We start from the raw sequence: 14159 nt of genomic DNA on the forward strand, positions 1-14159 counted from the left end.
AAAGCCACGGTTACAATACATATAATCGCATACAGTGATATCCCCATCTAGGGTTACGATTACAAAATTCTCAACTACAACATACCTTAATTGGACATGCGTAAAAAGGTCTTCCTGGATTATTGTTAGTAGTTGAAGTCCGAATTACAGCAGCACGCCCACAATCGCATTGAACCATCCTTGATTTGAACATCCTTAGGTGTAACCGCTTCAAACGATGGAGGATTGAAAGAAACTCTAAATTAGGTTCGATCCTGATGAAAAATTAGTATTTGAAGATCGTTGGAAATGTGAAAAGACTTTTATACCCCCAACGTGCAAGGCACGTGGGGTGTCTAACGGAAACAATTGACGGAATGTGAGAATAGGGACTAGGCGGGTTACATAATTAAAAGTTGAGGACAGTCCGAGTTAGAAAAATAAGTTAGAGACCAAGCGTGTAATTTACACTAAACCACAGGGACCATTCGCGTAATTTACTCTAAGTTAAATTAATTTTAACAAGTTATAATATATAAAAATATTATTTTGCTTATAAATAATTTTACATATAATAATATTTTTTTTCAAATAATAAAAGACAATGATTTGATTTATATAAATAGTAAAATATCGAGACATTATATTTTATAACATGTTTTGTTATATTAAAAGTATACAATAAATAATTATTTTATATCAAATAAAAAATCAACATGTCGTTCTAAAAAACAAATACACCATCAATTAACGTGGTTTTCGTTAATGTTATATATGTTAAGGGATATAATCTTATTTTTATACAAGAGTATAATCTTAATTTATAATTTTAATATTAAACATTAATAATGGTATTCGATAATTGGGAGTAATAAAATGGAAGAAAACCCCACCTTATATTTCTCTCTCTCTTCTCTTCTCAATCTCCCTGACTCCCCTGCTCGAAGTTTTTTTTGGCCCCCAAACTCCTCGCCCAAAGACCAAAACCCCGATTATATTCGATTACAAACCCGCCAAAAGGTATTTCATTTAATCGATCTTTTCCCGAATTTTATTTTCAAATCATAAACCCCTCTCCTTTCCGACTCCCCCCTTCCTCTAGGGTTTCTTTCGCCTTTCCCACATCTTATGGCATCTAATCTTGATCCTTTATGCAGGTTTGTGACGAAAATTTGGTGTTTTCCCGGTGTTTTTCTTCAAAAAACGGAGGAAAAACGTGTTTTATGGTGGTGGGTCAGTGATCGATGGATAATACGGTTGTTGGAGAGCCTATGGATCTATCGGAGATGAGATCTGAGACCGTAGGTGAGAAGAGACCGCTGGAGAATGGTGTTGATAGAGAATCGGGCATTAAGAAGGCTAAAGGAGGAGGTGTTGATGTTGGGCTGGCGAGTAATGTGAAGAAGGTGGCTGAGATTGTGTTGGTGCTGGCTACTATGGGGAAGATGAGGGGCGGTAGGAAGCCAACGGCGGTGGAGGTGCAGATGATGGCTGAGGCGAGGGAGAAATTAGCTGATGTTTGTAAAGAATTTGCTCCAAAAGATATTTTTCCTAGGGACGCTTTTGGGTCAGTAATTGAGGATCTTGGTCTTAATAGATTGAGGGAACAGAGGTTAGGGATTCGGCCTCCAAAGACGTCGATTGCTGAGAAATTGCAGCTTACAAAGCAAAAGGTGAGGTTCCATTCTGATACTTGCTTCTTCCTTTAAGTTACTTTAATTGCTAAAATTGAGTTCCTTGAAACTTCTTTTTACCTGTTTTTGATATTGTTGTATAGTTGCCACATGTTTTTTTCTTTTTTTGCTGAGATAAGCTTCTGTATTCTGCATTTCCATTAGATGGAAAAGTCTGAGGTTTTCCCATTACATTCCAATATGTATACACCTCCAAGACTGCAATCAAACATAAGTGGGGCTACTGAAAACCGTGGTGCCTCTGTAAGGATGTTTCCATCAGATAAAACAAATCACACACCTGTTTCTTCCGGAAGCTTCCAGAATCCTTCAAACGTGGTTCATGCTTCTGCATCCAACACACGAGCTTTACCTTATCAATTGCCCACAAGTGAGGTAAGACCTGGTGTCTCCAATGTCATACATATGGGAAGAGATTCTTCATTGTCAGTTCCTCGAGCTGAAAGACCACATTTTAGAATAGATGGAGGTGCAAATGGTTCTTATAATACGTCACAGTCCCAAGGTACTATCTTTTACTCTTTTTCAGTTTCTTGATTCATAAATTTTTCATACCATGCATCCTAAATGCAGTGATTGGAGATCACATGACAGGGAAAACTCCATCATGGTCTATGCAGCCTCAAGCTGCTTCTTTTGCTAAAGCTGGATCTGATAAGGTAAAGGCAGATGGCTCATCTAGTCATGTAATTACATCTAAACCATTCATCACTCAAGGAACACCTACTCCTATGAACACAAATCATGTCCCACATCGTATGAACTTCATTCAACCTCCTTCTGTCACGGATACACACAGTGAAGTTAGTAAAATTGTTCAAAAGTTACTGCACCCGCATCTGCCAGATCATCCCACATGGACACCTCCTTCAAGGGATTACATGACCAAGGCTTTGACTTGTCAAATGTGCAAGGGGACAATCAATGATGTGGATACTGTACTTGTATGTGATGCTTGTGAAAGAGGGTATCACTTGAGGTGTCTACATTGTAATCCGAAATCCATCCCTAGAGGTGAGTGGCAGGAATGGCATTGTGCAAAGTGTTTGACCATAAGCAATGGAAAACCTCTTCCTCCTAAATATGGTCGTGTTATGAGAAACATAAGTACACCAAAGTTATCTTCAAATACTCTAACAGATCAGCCATGTTTAGATAAGAAATCAAATGGGATCTCTGTTTCACAAACTGCTTCTGGTGAAACCAACAGTAAACTGACAGAAGTAGAAAATGAGAAACATGACAAGTCTTGTTTGGTTGAAGTTGAAAGATCAAATGAAGAGAAGTTTGCAATGCTGTCAGCACCACAGGCTCCTGCTAATCTGGAGGCAGTTACCAGTTTTGAAAATCATCATACAAAGACAGATGCTCAGTCTCAAAACACTAACAGTAGTAATGTCCAAGAAGTTTCACATAGTGATAGTGGACAAGAACCTGGTGTTAATGGTTCAGCTAATAAGGAGGAGGGTGAAGAAGGTGATCCAGTTAAAAAAGTTGAAACTCATGATGTTGTGGTTGGTGAAAATGAGGACCCTTTATTGAGTAGCATAGCCATGAATGAAGTTGAATGGATTGGGGATGTGGTAAAAGAAATGGATGGAAAAACATATTACCAGTCTTGTTGCATCAATGGAACTTCATATGCATTAAAGGATTATGCACTTTTCAGCTCCCCTGGCAATAAATATTTGCCTAATAAACTACAAGTAAGTAGAGTCTGTAGTATTATGTACTAAAAATAAATAATAATATAATATGTGATATTTATTTATATGTAAGTTTTATGTTTGTTGTAGGAAATGTGGGAAGATGAAAAGACGAAAAAGAAGTGTGTTACTGTGACTCGGTGTTTTTTTCCTGATGATTTGCCCGAGGGTGTTGGTCGCCCATGTGCACCAGAAACCAATGAGGTAAACATAATTCTTTTTTCACTTAATTTGGACAGAATGAATTGACTTAACTATTTCCCCCCTTGGTTTTTGCAATGCAAGGGTAAAATGGGTTTTTTAGTCAGTCTAGGAAAGAAACAAAACAGACCTTATGTATGCAAAATACAAACATCAATTTATCCAGACAAACAGACATCATTAGTTCATTACCCATTCAGCCAATCCACCCATGCATGAGCATGAGCATGACTTAATTATTGGAGGAATTTGGTTATGAATAATAGGGTTAGCTATAAATGATATGAGGGAGTTGTATGTTGGTTTAGGTATATGAATCGAATCATGAAAGCACATTATTGGCTGGGTTGATTGATGGGCCATGTGAGGTTCTTCCTCCAAGCAAGTTCTCTGAAGAAAACGTCGTTAGAAATCGTTTGAGGGCACGAGGCAGTGATAGACGAAAACCTCTTTTTCTTTGCAAGTGAGTCCATCAGTCTCCATTTTTCAATTGCTTTCTTCTATAAATTACATCATGTTCATATCCTTGTCTGTTTGTGTGTGCAGATGGTTTTATGATGAAATTAAAAGGCTATTTCGAGATGTTACATGCTGATCTGATGTAGTATTGTAGTATTGTGGGGGTAAGACTTAAACTGGTATTGTTATTAGTTATTTGAGAAGTAGGAGGCTTGCTGAAAGTGTGTTTCTGGTAACACAGGTCAGGTGATGCTGTCTGGTTGTTAAGAGGGTATACAATTACTGACCAAATCTGTACAACAAAGTAACAGTGGCTGGCTGCTGGCTGTAATTCTTATTGACAGGAACACATTTTAAAACCAAAAAAGTTGTTAAGAGGCAGCATCCTTGTATGGCCCCAAAAGTCCCCATCACTCTGTAGTAGCTGCTGACCGAGGGAGGGGTGGTGTGGTTACAAATTTAGCTACAGCGTGCGTGTTTTGTTTGATCATGTCATGTCATTGTTTTCAACCAACATATAATTCTTATTTAGTGAGTCATATCATGTTTTTTTTTTTTGCATACTGTTTGAGCTTTTATTAGAAATTTGAGTTTCATTGAGTGAGTTAACGAGTCAAGTTTGGCTTTATAATTTCACTTGAGCCATATGTATTCATTAGAGTCGCTTACATTTTTGGTCCTAGCTTGTTTTTAATTTTCGTCCCAAAAAGTTATAACATAATTTTTGACGTTATTTGAGGTTTTTGTAATGTTTCAAGTATAAAACTATATTTTATCACTAAATTGTAAATTATTCAGTGCCAGAATAAGTCATTTTACTTGGAGCAAGCTCGGTTGTTTGATAAAACATAAGTATTAGTGCCGAATGATTCCAACTTTTTAATGGTTAAGAGAAAATAGAGTTTCTTGGACGTTTAAAGGCCATTAAAAGGCTTTAGATTCGTTCATAAGTCATTCAGAGGCTGTATCGATTTGGAGGTGACATCTAAGTGATTCTCTTACAAGAACCTTAAATAAGTACAGTATAAATTTGCAAGAAAACTTTATGGGACCAAATTTTCAAAAACCGAGGACCAAAGTGCAAATCATTAATATGCATGTACAAGAGTTGGGCTTGTATCAAACGTGCACATTGTAAGTTGGGCTTTTATCAAACGTGCTTGTATAGATGTTTTTGAGTTAGTCAAACCGTTAGGTTCCATTTGCTTTATAAAACAAAGGTTTCTCATATCAAGGCTTGAATCTTTCTTGAGCTATTAATTTGAGTTCGAGCTTGCCTTAACACAATTTAGTGGAGTTCGCGCCAGAGGATGAATTATGCGGTTATGCCCTATTGTGCATGTTGGGTCAATTTTTTTTCTCCTAGCTTTCATAAAATGTTACTTTTTTTGTTTTTGTTTTATTTTTTCCAGTTGCAGAAAGCAACTATATAGCAATCGAATACATGGATTTGTTGGAGTCAAAGTTCAAGAAACGTGTGATGAAACTTGTTGAATTTTGCAATATATAATAGCCAAAAACATTCTAGAGATCAACATCCAAAAACACAACTAGACTTTAATAGAAGCCAAAAAACTGAGACGACAAATGCCTCAAGCCCATGGTTTGTCTTTTTTCCTACATGTAAAATGACTCGGAGGCCCTTTCTTTCTTATCAATTCCGAGAGCACCCTATCCTCTCCTCTAGTCATGTGGGCTTTAAGAGCCTTGGGCTAGAAATATTTAAGAAATGAAAGAATGTAGAGTGAAACCGTATTATAACCGATAAAAAGTTTAAATAATTAATTAATTAAACATGAATCTCATACATATCAAAACAAGAACATCTCATTAAGATACAGTCTTTTTCGGCTTAAAAACAAAAAAGCCAAACCAATCTTCAATCTTTGTTCTTTTGGTAATAAGAAACCAAACCGTCAATTTTCGACATGAGTACCGTTTTTTCGTGTTTTTTTTTTCCTTTTTCTTTTCCTGTTATTAGTTTGGTAACCCTAGAAGAAATTGTGAGATGAAAATGGGTCGAGATCAATAGACATATAAGTTGAAAGATTGCAAAAATATCAAATTTCAGATAACCTGAAAATCTTGTAGCTCAGGAGACTCAATAGTCAGTATGAAAATATCAGCAACTTCAGGTGTTCTAAAGCTGACTCTCTTCTTTGTCTTTTTGATTCCCATTCCCATTTCATCATCATCATCATCATTGTTATCATATTCAAACAAAGGATTCAAATGGTCCCCTAACAGGAGTGTTTGTGTTTCCATGGAGAGGTTCTCGGTAACAAATGAAGGGTTAGGATGAACCCGTTTGCTAGAAGTAGCCAATGGCAACGGTGACGATCTGTTGAGGCTAGGTGAACTTAAAATACAGTCTTGTAATGTTAGCTGATTATTCTTCAAAAGCTGCTCTTTTTTCTCGTCTTTCTGTTTCTGACCATTTTGGTGTCTTTTCTTGTGCTTGTTCTTCTTGTTACGATTGGCGAACAAGCATATAGGTTTCAAGAAGTCTAGTATAGACCCCATGTTTGTTTTTTGAAACAAGGCTAGTTTGGATTCGGGATTATATATACATATATATAGGTTGGATTTGTGTGTGGAGTTATGGGCTGTCATATGATGTTTGAACATAGTTATCTTTAGGGGTAATTCCTAGGAAGCAAAGTCAATAGATAAGACATTGGTCATGAACTTGGACCAATAGGAGGAAACTAAGGATTCATGTTAGTGTACAACCAAAATCCAATATCGCCGTTTCACTTGTGTTAAGCTATATCTTATGATTTTTATCTCTATGCTAGTTTCCCAATGGGCAACATTTTGTTGGCTTTCTTAGTAAATGTCCGATAATTTATGGTTTTATTTTTTATTTGTAATAAATAAAGTATATAAAATTTTCTCTTTCGAAAAAAAAAGTATATAATTTTTTTTTTTTAATTACAGGAGAAGCTGTCAAAAGTCACTCGAAAATGTATTTATTTAGTATTATAAATCGTTTTATTTAAAACAATTGTACTCCATCCGTCACAAATTAATTGTCCATATTTGACTTTTAAAGTTTTTTTTCTTCAATTTTGACATTTAATATTTTTATTTGTGTTATATATTATAAAACTGATAACAATAAAAAGAAACTTAAAATACAATTCATTCATATATTTTGCATCAAATATTATTTATAAAAAACAAAATTATTTAAGATCAAAACTGAAAAATAAAGACTTCAAAAAACAAATGTAGACAGTTAATTTGGAACAGAGATAGTATTACTATAAGTCGCAATATGTTTTTTTACTCACTCAGAGACAATAAAATAGTGACTTAACTTGCTTAATCTTGTCCATTTTATCGCCTACATTCACCACCAAATATGTAAAATATGTCTTATTTTACGAATATAAACACACTTGATAAGGTTGGATTTGAAGTTAAAATTACTAGAGTTATATTTGAGTTAAAATTATTAGAGTTATTAGAACAAGATTTTTCATAGATTATTTATATTTTATAATATAATATATATTTACGACTGGGTATGAAACTTCATAAAAATTCCATGGATTGAGATGGCTAGGATATTAGTATTATACCCACCATTTATGCAAAGGCGATGGTTATTTATTAACTGGATACCTGATGCGATAGGATCAAGTTTGGAATCCAGTTTGATAAGCACAGCAGATATGGGATGAAGTTTACACGTCCCATGGCCATCCCTATGAGAAACATAGATCAAATTCATTCATATATCAACCGTGATTTGTAGGGGGCAACCACCCATGTAATCTCAGCCATTGATTATTTGATCAAAGAGCCTAAGATTGTGTTTCACACACTAGTCACCACTATTCAATTTCTGATTTGATTTTGGGTTACTTTACTTAGTTGTTGTGTCATCAACCAACATAAACATAGATATAAACATAAACCTAAAAAAAATCTTGAGCAAACATGCAAATAGGAAATAGCAGTTAGGTAAGTAATAGATGCTAATATATCATATCATATATCATGCACACAAGCTAAGCTAAGCTAAACTCTCTCTAATATCCACTCCCAGTCTCCAAAGACGCATATTATGAATCTGGTTATAGTAAGTAGTAACATGCAATCTCAAGAAAGAGAGAGGGAGAGTTGATAGTAGGTAGGTAGGATCCTAAACAAAGATTTTATACTTACTCCTCTTAAGGTGTAACTGGGGCAGGCTCAGTGCCTGAGACATGTGAGGCAGCATCCTCTTTTGATATGGCGACATAGTTCAAAGGAGCAATTGGTCTGGCACTGTCTCTCTTGCCTGACCTACCACCTCCATTTTGGTTCAAAGACAGCCTTCTGTTAGGTGTTCCATTACCATTCACACGTGGTCCCACCACCTTCTTTGTACTGCTAAGTGGTCGCGCCGGGCTTGGTCTTGAACCGAATATTGCTTCTTGCTCTGTGTTTAGCTGTTCATGAAACTTCTTCTGGTCCTGTAGGTAGGTAGGTAGTGTCACAAACAGTTCCAAAACCAAATTGACTTACTTTTTGACTACTACATTTTATAATAACTAGAATTTTCTAACCCTCATTCTTCGTTTCTCTTCTTCTCTGTCATGCCTGAGTAAAGCATATTCGTCTAACATCGCAAGGAGTGGAACACCGTCATATGCAAAAGTAAGTCCGTGTTCCTCTTCCCATGCTCTGGTTTTCACCACCAAAGTCTCCACAAGACCTGCCATTGCATTTATTTTACTATTGTATCATCTAAAATGCACCAAACACAGACATCAACATAATAAACCTAAAAAAACTCAATAAACCACTGAAATTTTATAGAGTAAACAACATAAAGTGTTCATATGGTTACAAAACCAAAAAGGTTACGCATTTGGTCCTCATCCTAATCTTTTTCGTCCCTGTCCCTGAAAGCAAGTATTGTAATAATCCATTACGTCTCTAGCCAACCTATGGATTACTACTTTACCCTTATATGTTTTTTTCAAAAAAAAATCAAATAAGAGCAAAATAGTCATTTTTTCATCGGCTTTGGACTAAAAGGGTTACAATCCATATTTGCTTTCAGGGATGGAAAAAGGTTAAGGATGAATATTTTTTGCAGAACCACAGGATGATTATGTAGTCTAGTCAAATTTATATTATAGTAAAAATCTCTGCAAAAGGTCGAATAACTCTAATGCAAGCATTGGATAAAAAAAATTAACACCCATGACAACAGAAACAAAAAGTTTGGCTGGCATATTACCCGGAATTTTGTTGACCAAAATTCTGGCCTTTTCTGCTCGCTTCAGATTTAAGTGTGCACCTCTGCTTGCATTATATCTGTTGTCATCCTGTTATGAGTATGAAGTCAAAAAATTAAACCATCAAACATGTTTCAGCTATTAATTTTTCAGGGTTAATTTGCAAAAAAGAAAGAAAAAGAAAAAGATTACCCTATTGTAATCGTCAAGCCAGCTTTCTTCTTCACATGCTGACATCCACTTCTCAACTTTATCCAATATATCTTTCCTACTGATTGCCTCTTCCTTGGCTTTTATGATTTGATTATCCATGTCTGCTAGCAACTCAGAAGGCTCAACACTCCCGGAATCAATCAGCGCCAAAATTTTCTCTCTAGCAGCTTGCGAGTCGATCTCAATATGTGCATGTGCGAAAATCTCTTCAAGCTCGCCTTGCCTCTTAAATGCAATCTCTTTCATTCTGCTAAATTTAAGCTTGTCTAGCCTTTCAACTTCCACCTCAGCCTACATAACAAAATCATATGAATTACCAACCACGCTCCTTATTTTGTTTCTTAAAAAACAACTAAGATTTTTTTTATACCTGTTCAATCAAATCAAGAGCAAGAGCCCCTGGGACAGTTACTTCATCCACTGAAGCTGAGATGTTACAAGTAACATGATCAAACAAACTACGCTCTTCTTCAGACGTATCCATCAAATTCCAAAGATCAATTAGCTGAGTTGCTAACTCTTGAAGCTGCAAAACAGAAAGAAAAACATGTCATAATATGATATTAGGAGAGACATAAGGAGGTGGAAAATGGCATACCTTCTTTAACCTCTGCTTCTTATCTTCTTTTAAAGCTATAACCGTTTTAGCAAGCCTAGCTAGGGTGTCATTGCTTATGCTTTTGGAGGCCACCCCAGTTGCATCATCTAAGCTTGGATGCACCTCTGTCACTGTACTGTAGAAATCGATCCCAAGGACAGCACAAAGGTCATGTACAGTGCTCACAAGTTCCAGGACCTTGTGCAATCTATCACTCTAACAAAAAATCAATGTTACTATCAGTGTCAGTAGTCTATAACTAAACAGATGACTGGCTAAATGGTTGAGGGTAAAATTGTACTTTCTCCTTTTGGAGCTCTTTTAACTGGTCATGGAATTCTGACAATTTCTTCAAAGATAAGTCAGACTCGTCGACTTTTGGGCTTCCTGCCTGCTGATTACTACTCCCTGCAATTTCTCCGCATATTTTTTGTATTTGTGTTTGTACATCTGAGAAATCCTTTATCCTCTCTTCTTTCTGCTTCCACAATTGTTCTAGAGCTGGTGCAATAGCAGCAAGTTGTTCCTTAATGGTTCCTGATGTCTTCTCAGGCTACATATAAGTCAACATGATATACAGAAAAAGGTGTCATGAATTGTCTATTTCTCTTGTTACAAAGAAAAAAAAACAACAAGATACGTACAATTCCAACAAACGTTTTCTCTCCAAGGGATGCAAGAAGGGTTGAAAGTTCAAGTTTAGCATCTGCCAGTGCCTGAAGAAGGTGTGCCCTTGACTTTGCAGCCTGGTCAACTTTCCTCTTGTACACATCCAAGCACTCTTGTTCTAGCTGAAGAAGCATCTTATCCCTTTCCTCGTCGCTTTCACCAACCTCATCCCAAATTTTCTGCATTAATATAGAAATTATCACTCAATAGTCAGTTTAGTGCCCACAAAAAGTTAACCTTCCCATAAACATTATTAGTCACTTCATTCTAGCTGAGATTATGTGAGTGAAACTGTGAAAGTGAAAAAAAAAACAAATTTCTTTAACAACAAAAATGGAAAACGAGCATGTGAAATCATATTTCACCTGCAACTGATGCAGTAACGAACCGCAGGTTGTATCACCAAGAAGAGGATTTTGAACATCCACCTCTGCCATTTCGTATCACCCCAATCTACCTAGCCTGCATCAACAGTTAGCAATCAAACGTTGTATGAAATGCCAATGTGAAAAATGGCAAACTTATTAGCTGCAATTTGCTAAAACATGGTTGGGATACTTAAACCGGTCAACTATTGTTGATAGAATAAAAAGTAGGAGAAACATAAATGTTCAGTTAGAGAGATTCCCAACAGAATCATCACCAACCACTTTACATAAGAGTGGCTGACTAGAAGTCTGCATGGTATTCATTCTAGATTGTTGCATACTCTAATTATATGGATAAGCCAACATAAGTTCTATTGTAGGAATTTGGGATATGGTAAATCTATTGGACATTTGTGTAGAACACACTAGATACACAAGTGCAGCATAATCTGCAAAACGAATAATATGCATATGCAGGATGCAGCATATCTACTAATCCATCATGATTTGCATTGTTCAATCTATAACTACAGTAACTACAATTGGTCACAAAAGGAACTCTATTTTCAAAACACTCACAATTTGAAGGACATCGATTTGCGTATATAAAAAAATTGTTAAAATACTGTATTTACGGAGAAAATATGATAAGAAATAAAAAGGTTGATTTCCACTCAAACTTACCTCCACTACACAAAAAACGAAAAATCGTTTAAAAAAAAAAAAAAAAAAAACGTAACTCACTTAGCAATTTCGTCTCCCTACAACTTCGATAATACACAAATGTACGTACCCGAATCTATATATGACACTGCATATACAGAAAAAAAAATGATAATATATCAAAAAGTTCATTTCCACTCAAACCTATCTTCAATACACAAAAACTAAACAATCGTCCAAGAATTAAGATCTAATATCATCAAAAAACACATACTCTAATTAAACCAATTGACCTCTCTAAAACCTCAATAATGCACAAATGTACCCCAATCTATGACCAAGGAACAGTTAATTTCAAAATTCAACTATTTGCGAACTTCGAAAGTCATAGATCTCGAGCAAGCGTCGACTTCAGGTCCATACAAGAGCTAACAGTGTACTCAATGTATCAAAAGCGTACGAAAAGCAAGTACATTTATAATAACGATGAAGCAGGAAATATTACTTACAAATATTGTACCCTGGATTAGGTTTTCGCGAAGCTTTTGTGGTCACAGATCTGAGCGTTCTTCTGGGCTAGATGTTTCCTGTTGTCGAGAAGAAGACGAAGAGAGAGCAAAAAGGGGAGGAGTGAGAAACAGATGTGACGATGTCCTGAATATTTTTGATATATGTGCACCCGTGATTTCTGGATTATTTACGAAAATGACATTAAATTATTTTGCCCTTGGATGGTTTGACCCAAGGAAGAGACCTTTTGACTTTATATATTTATTGACTGGACCCTATTATATTTGAAGAAATAAGTGTTTGTTATCGGCTTATCGCACACAAAATAAAAATTATATATATAGTATGAGGAGTTAGGTGACAAGTGAAATATGGTACAACTAAAGTGGCTAATACTATAACTTTCAAAGTAAGGTGTTTTAAGAGATAGAGGTAAAAATAGTTATTTTTCTTAATTTTTTTTTCTAAATAACTAAAAATTTTAAGACTTTTTCAATTTTAACTAATGAAATTACAGGTGAGAGCTAGGCGTCAACGTTTTCATTACCTTGACTGCGATTTTAATTCATGTATAAAAAATGGTAATTTTATCACATATTACATACAAACATTTGCGATTTCCTCTCTACTTATCTACGATACATGTGTTCTTCGATTTTTTTTTTTTTTTGCATGGTCATCTACGAACTTACAAATTTTTAATATATAATTTGTGCATTAAAATCATAAACATTCGCATGTGAATTTCTCTTTCAATTTTTCCAAAATTGGATTTTAATGTCATAATAACATGAACTGTTAATCATTCACTTTGATGTATATAACCCAGGTGAGTTCATTATGTAATTACAGGTGAGAGCTAGGCGTCAACGTTTTCATTACCTTGACTGCGATTTTAATTCATGTATAAAAAATGGTAATTTTATCACATATTACATACAAACATTTGCGTCACTAATGAAATTACAGGTGAGTTCACTAATGAAATTACAGGTGAGAGCTAGGCGTCAACGTTTTCATTACCTTGACTGCGATTTTAATTCATGTATAAAAAATGGTAATTTTATCACATATTACATACAAATATTTGCGATTTCCTCTCTACTTATCTACGATACATGTGTTCTTCGATTTTTTTTTTTTTTTTTGCATGGTCATCTACGAACTTACAAATTTTTAATATACAATTTGTGCATTAAAATCATAAACATTCGCATGTGAATTTCTCTTTCAATTTTTCCAAAATTGGATTTTAATGTCATAATAACATGAACTGCTAATCATTCACTTTGATGTATATAACCCAGGTGAGTTCATTATGTAAACAAAACCAGACTTTGAAATGATGTTTTGTGAAGAGTCCTAATGTACTAACATTAAAAATTAGCTATTTCACATGTTATATATATTGCCATTTTTGTTATTTTAGTGTATGAGATGAGATGGTAATCAACTTGAAATAGGGATGAGCTTATGTGTGTTCAAATTGTTTTCCAGTCAAGTATTCAAATTAACACTATTTATTTTGAAAAGAAAAAAATGCAAATATGACTTATTAGCATGTTACCTTTAAGATACAAATAGATAATCCTAACAAATGTCTTAGTGACAAACATTGTTACGACCAATTCATTTAAGTATTAACTATTTTAAAATTTTAATATTTCGGAACCGGTTCTGATGGTTACCCGGCGGGTAACGGTTCCTAAAAAATAAAAATCAGAATTGGAACGGGTCCTTGGCGGTTCCAACTTTTAGTAACCAGAATCGGAACCAGTGACCTCGGTTTTCGATTCCATAACTGACAGTCCCGAAGCGATTTCGGTTCCAAAAGCGGGTACCCACTAGCCGTGCTCACCCCT

General features: G+C 35.2%; 2 protein-coding genes and 1 long non-coding RNA gene across 4 annotated transcripts; 1 reads left to right on the forward strand and 2 right to left on the reverse strand.

Annotated features, from left to right (window-relative positions):
- Positions 1–862: 862 nt before the first annotated feature.
- On the forward strand, positions 863–4772 carry LOC145051867 (uncharacterized). Of its 2 annotated transcripts, none has more exons than XM_078999695.1 (8): positions 863–999; positions 1137–1652; positions 1818–2178; positions 2247–3379; positions 3470–3583; positions 3889–4043; positions 4127–4203; positions 4281–4772. In XM_078999695.1, the coding sequence occupies exons 2-7, from the start codon at positions 1224–1226 to the stop codon at positions 4173–4175; spliced, it is 2241 nt and encodes a 746-aa protein (XP_078855821.1). In that variant the 5' UTR covers positions 863–999; positions 1137–1223; the 3' UTR covers positions 4176–4203; positions 4281–4772. The 2 variants fall into 2 exon arrangements, with proteins under 2 accessions (XP_078855821.1, XP_078855822.1); XM_078999696.1 differs by having other exon boundaries at positions 2268–3379.
- A 1187-nt stretch (positions 4773–5959) lies between these two features.
- Positions 5960–6993, reverse strand: LOC145055782 (uncharacterized). Its single transcript, XR_013685343.1, has 2 exons — positions 6116–6993; positions 5960–6030 (listed from the first exon to the last, which is right to left on the reverse strand). It is a non-coding gene; the product is annotated as an uncharacterized LOC145055782 (long non-coding RNA).
- A 961-nt stretch (positions 6994–7954) lies between these two features.
- On the reverse strand, positions 7955–12454 carry LOC145051868 (65-kDa microtubule-associated protein 1-like). The gene is made up of 10 exons (XM_078999697.1): positions 12297–12454; positions 11122–11218; positions 10732–10935; positions 10389–10640; positions 10088–10303; positions 9860–10015; positions 9469–9780; positions 9279–9366; positions 8599–8747; positions 7955–8505 (listed from the first exon to the last, which is right to left on the reverse strand). The coding sequence occupies exons 2-10, from the start codon at positions 11191–11193 to the stop codon at positions 8221–8223; spliced, it is 1734 nt and encodes a 577-aa protein (XP_078855823.1). The 5' UTR covers positions 11194–11218; positions 12297–12454; the 3' UTR covers positions 7955–8220.
- Positions 12455–14159: the final 1705 nt, after the last annotated feature.

This window comes from Lactuca serriola, chromosome 5 (genome assembly GCF_051521515.1).
Source record: "Lactuca serriola cultivar US96UC23 chromosome 5, Lser_US96UC23_V15, whole genome shotgun sequence".
NCBI lineage: Eukaryota > Viridiplantae > Streptophyta > Magnoliopsida > Asterales > Asteraceae > Lactuca > Lactuca serriola.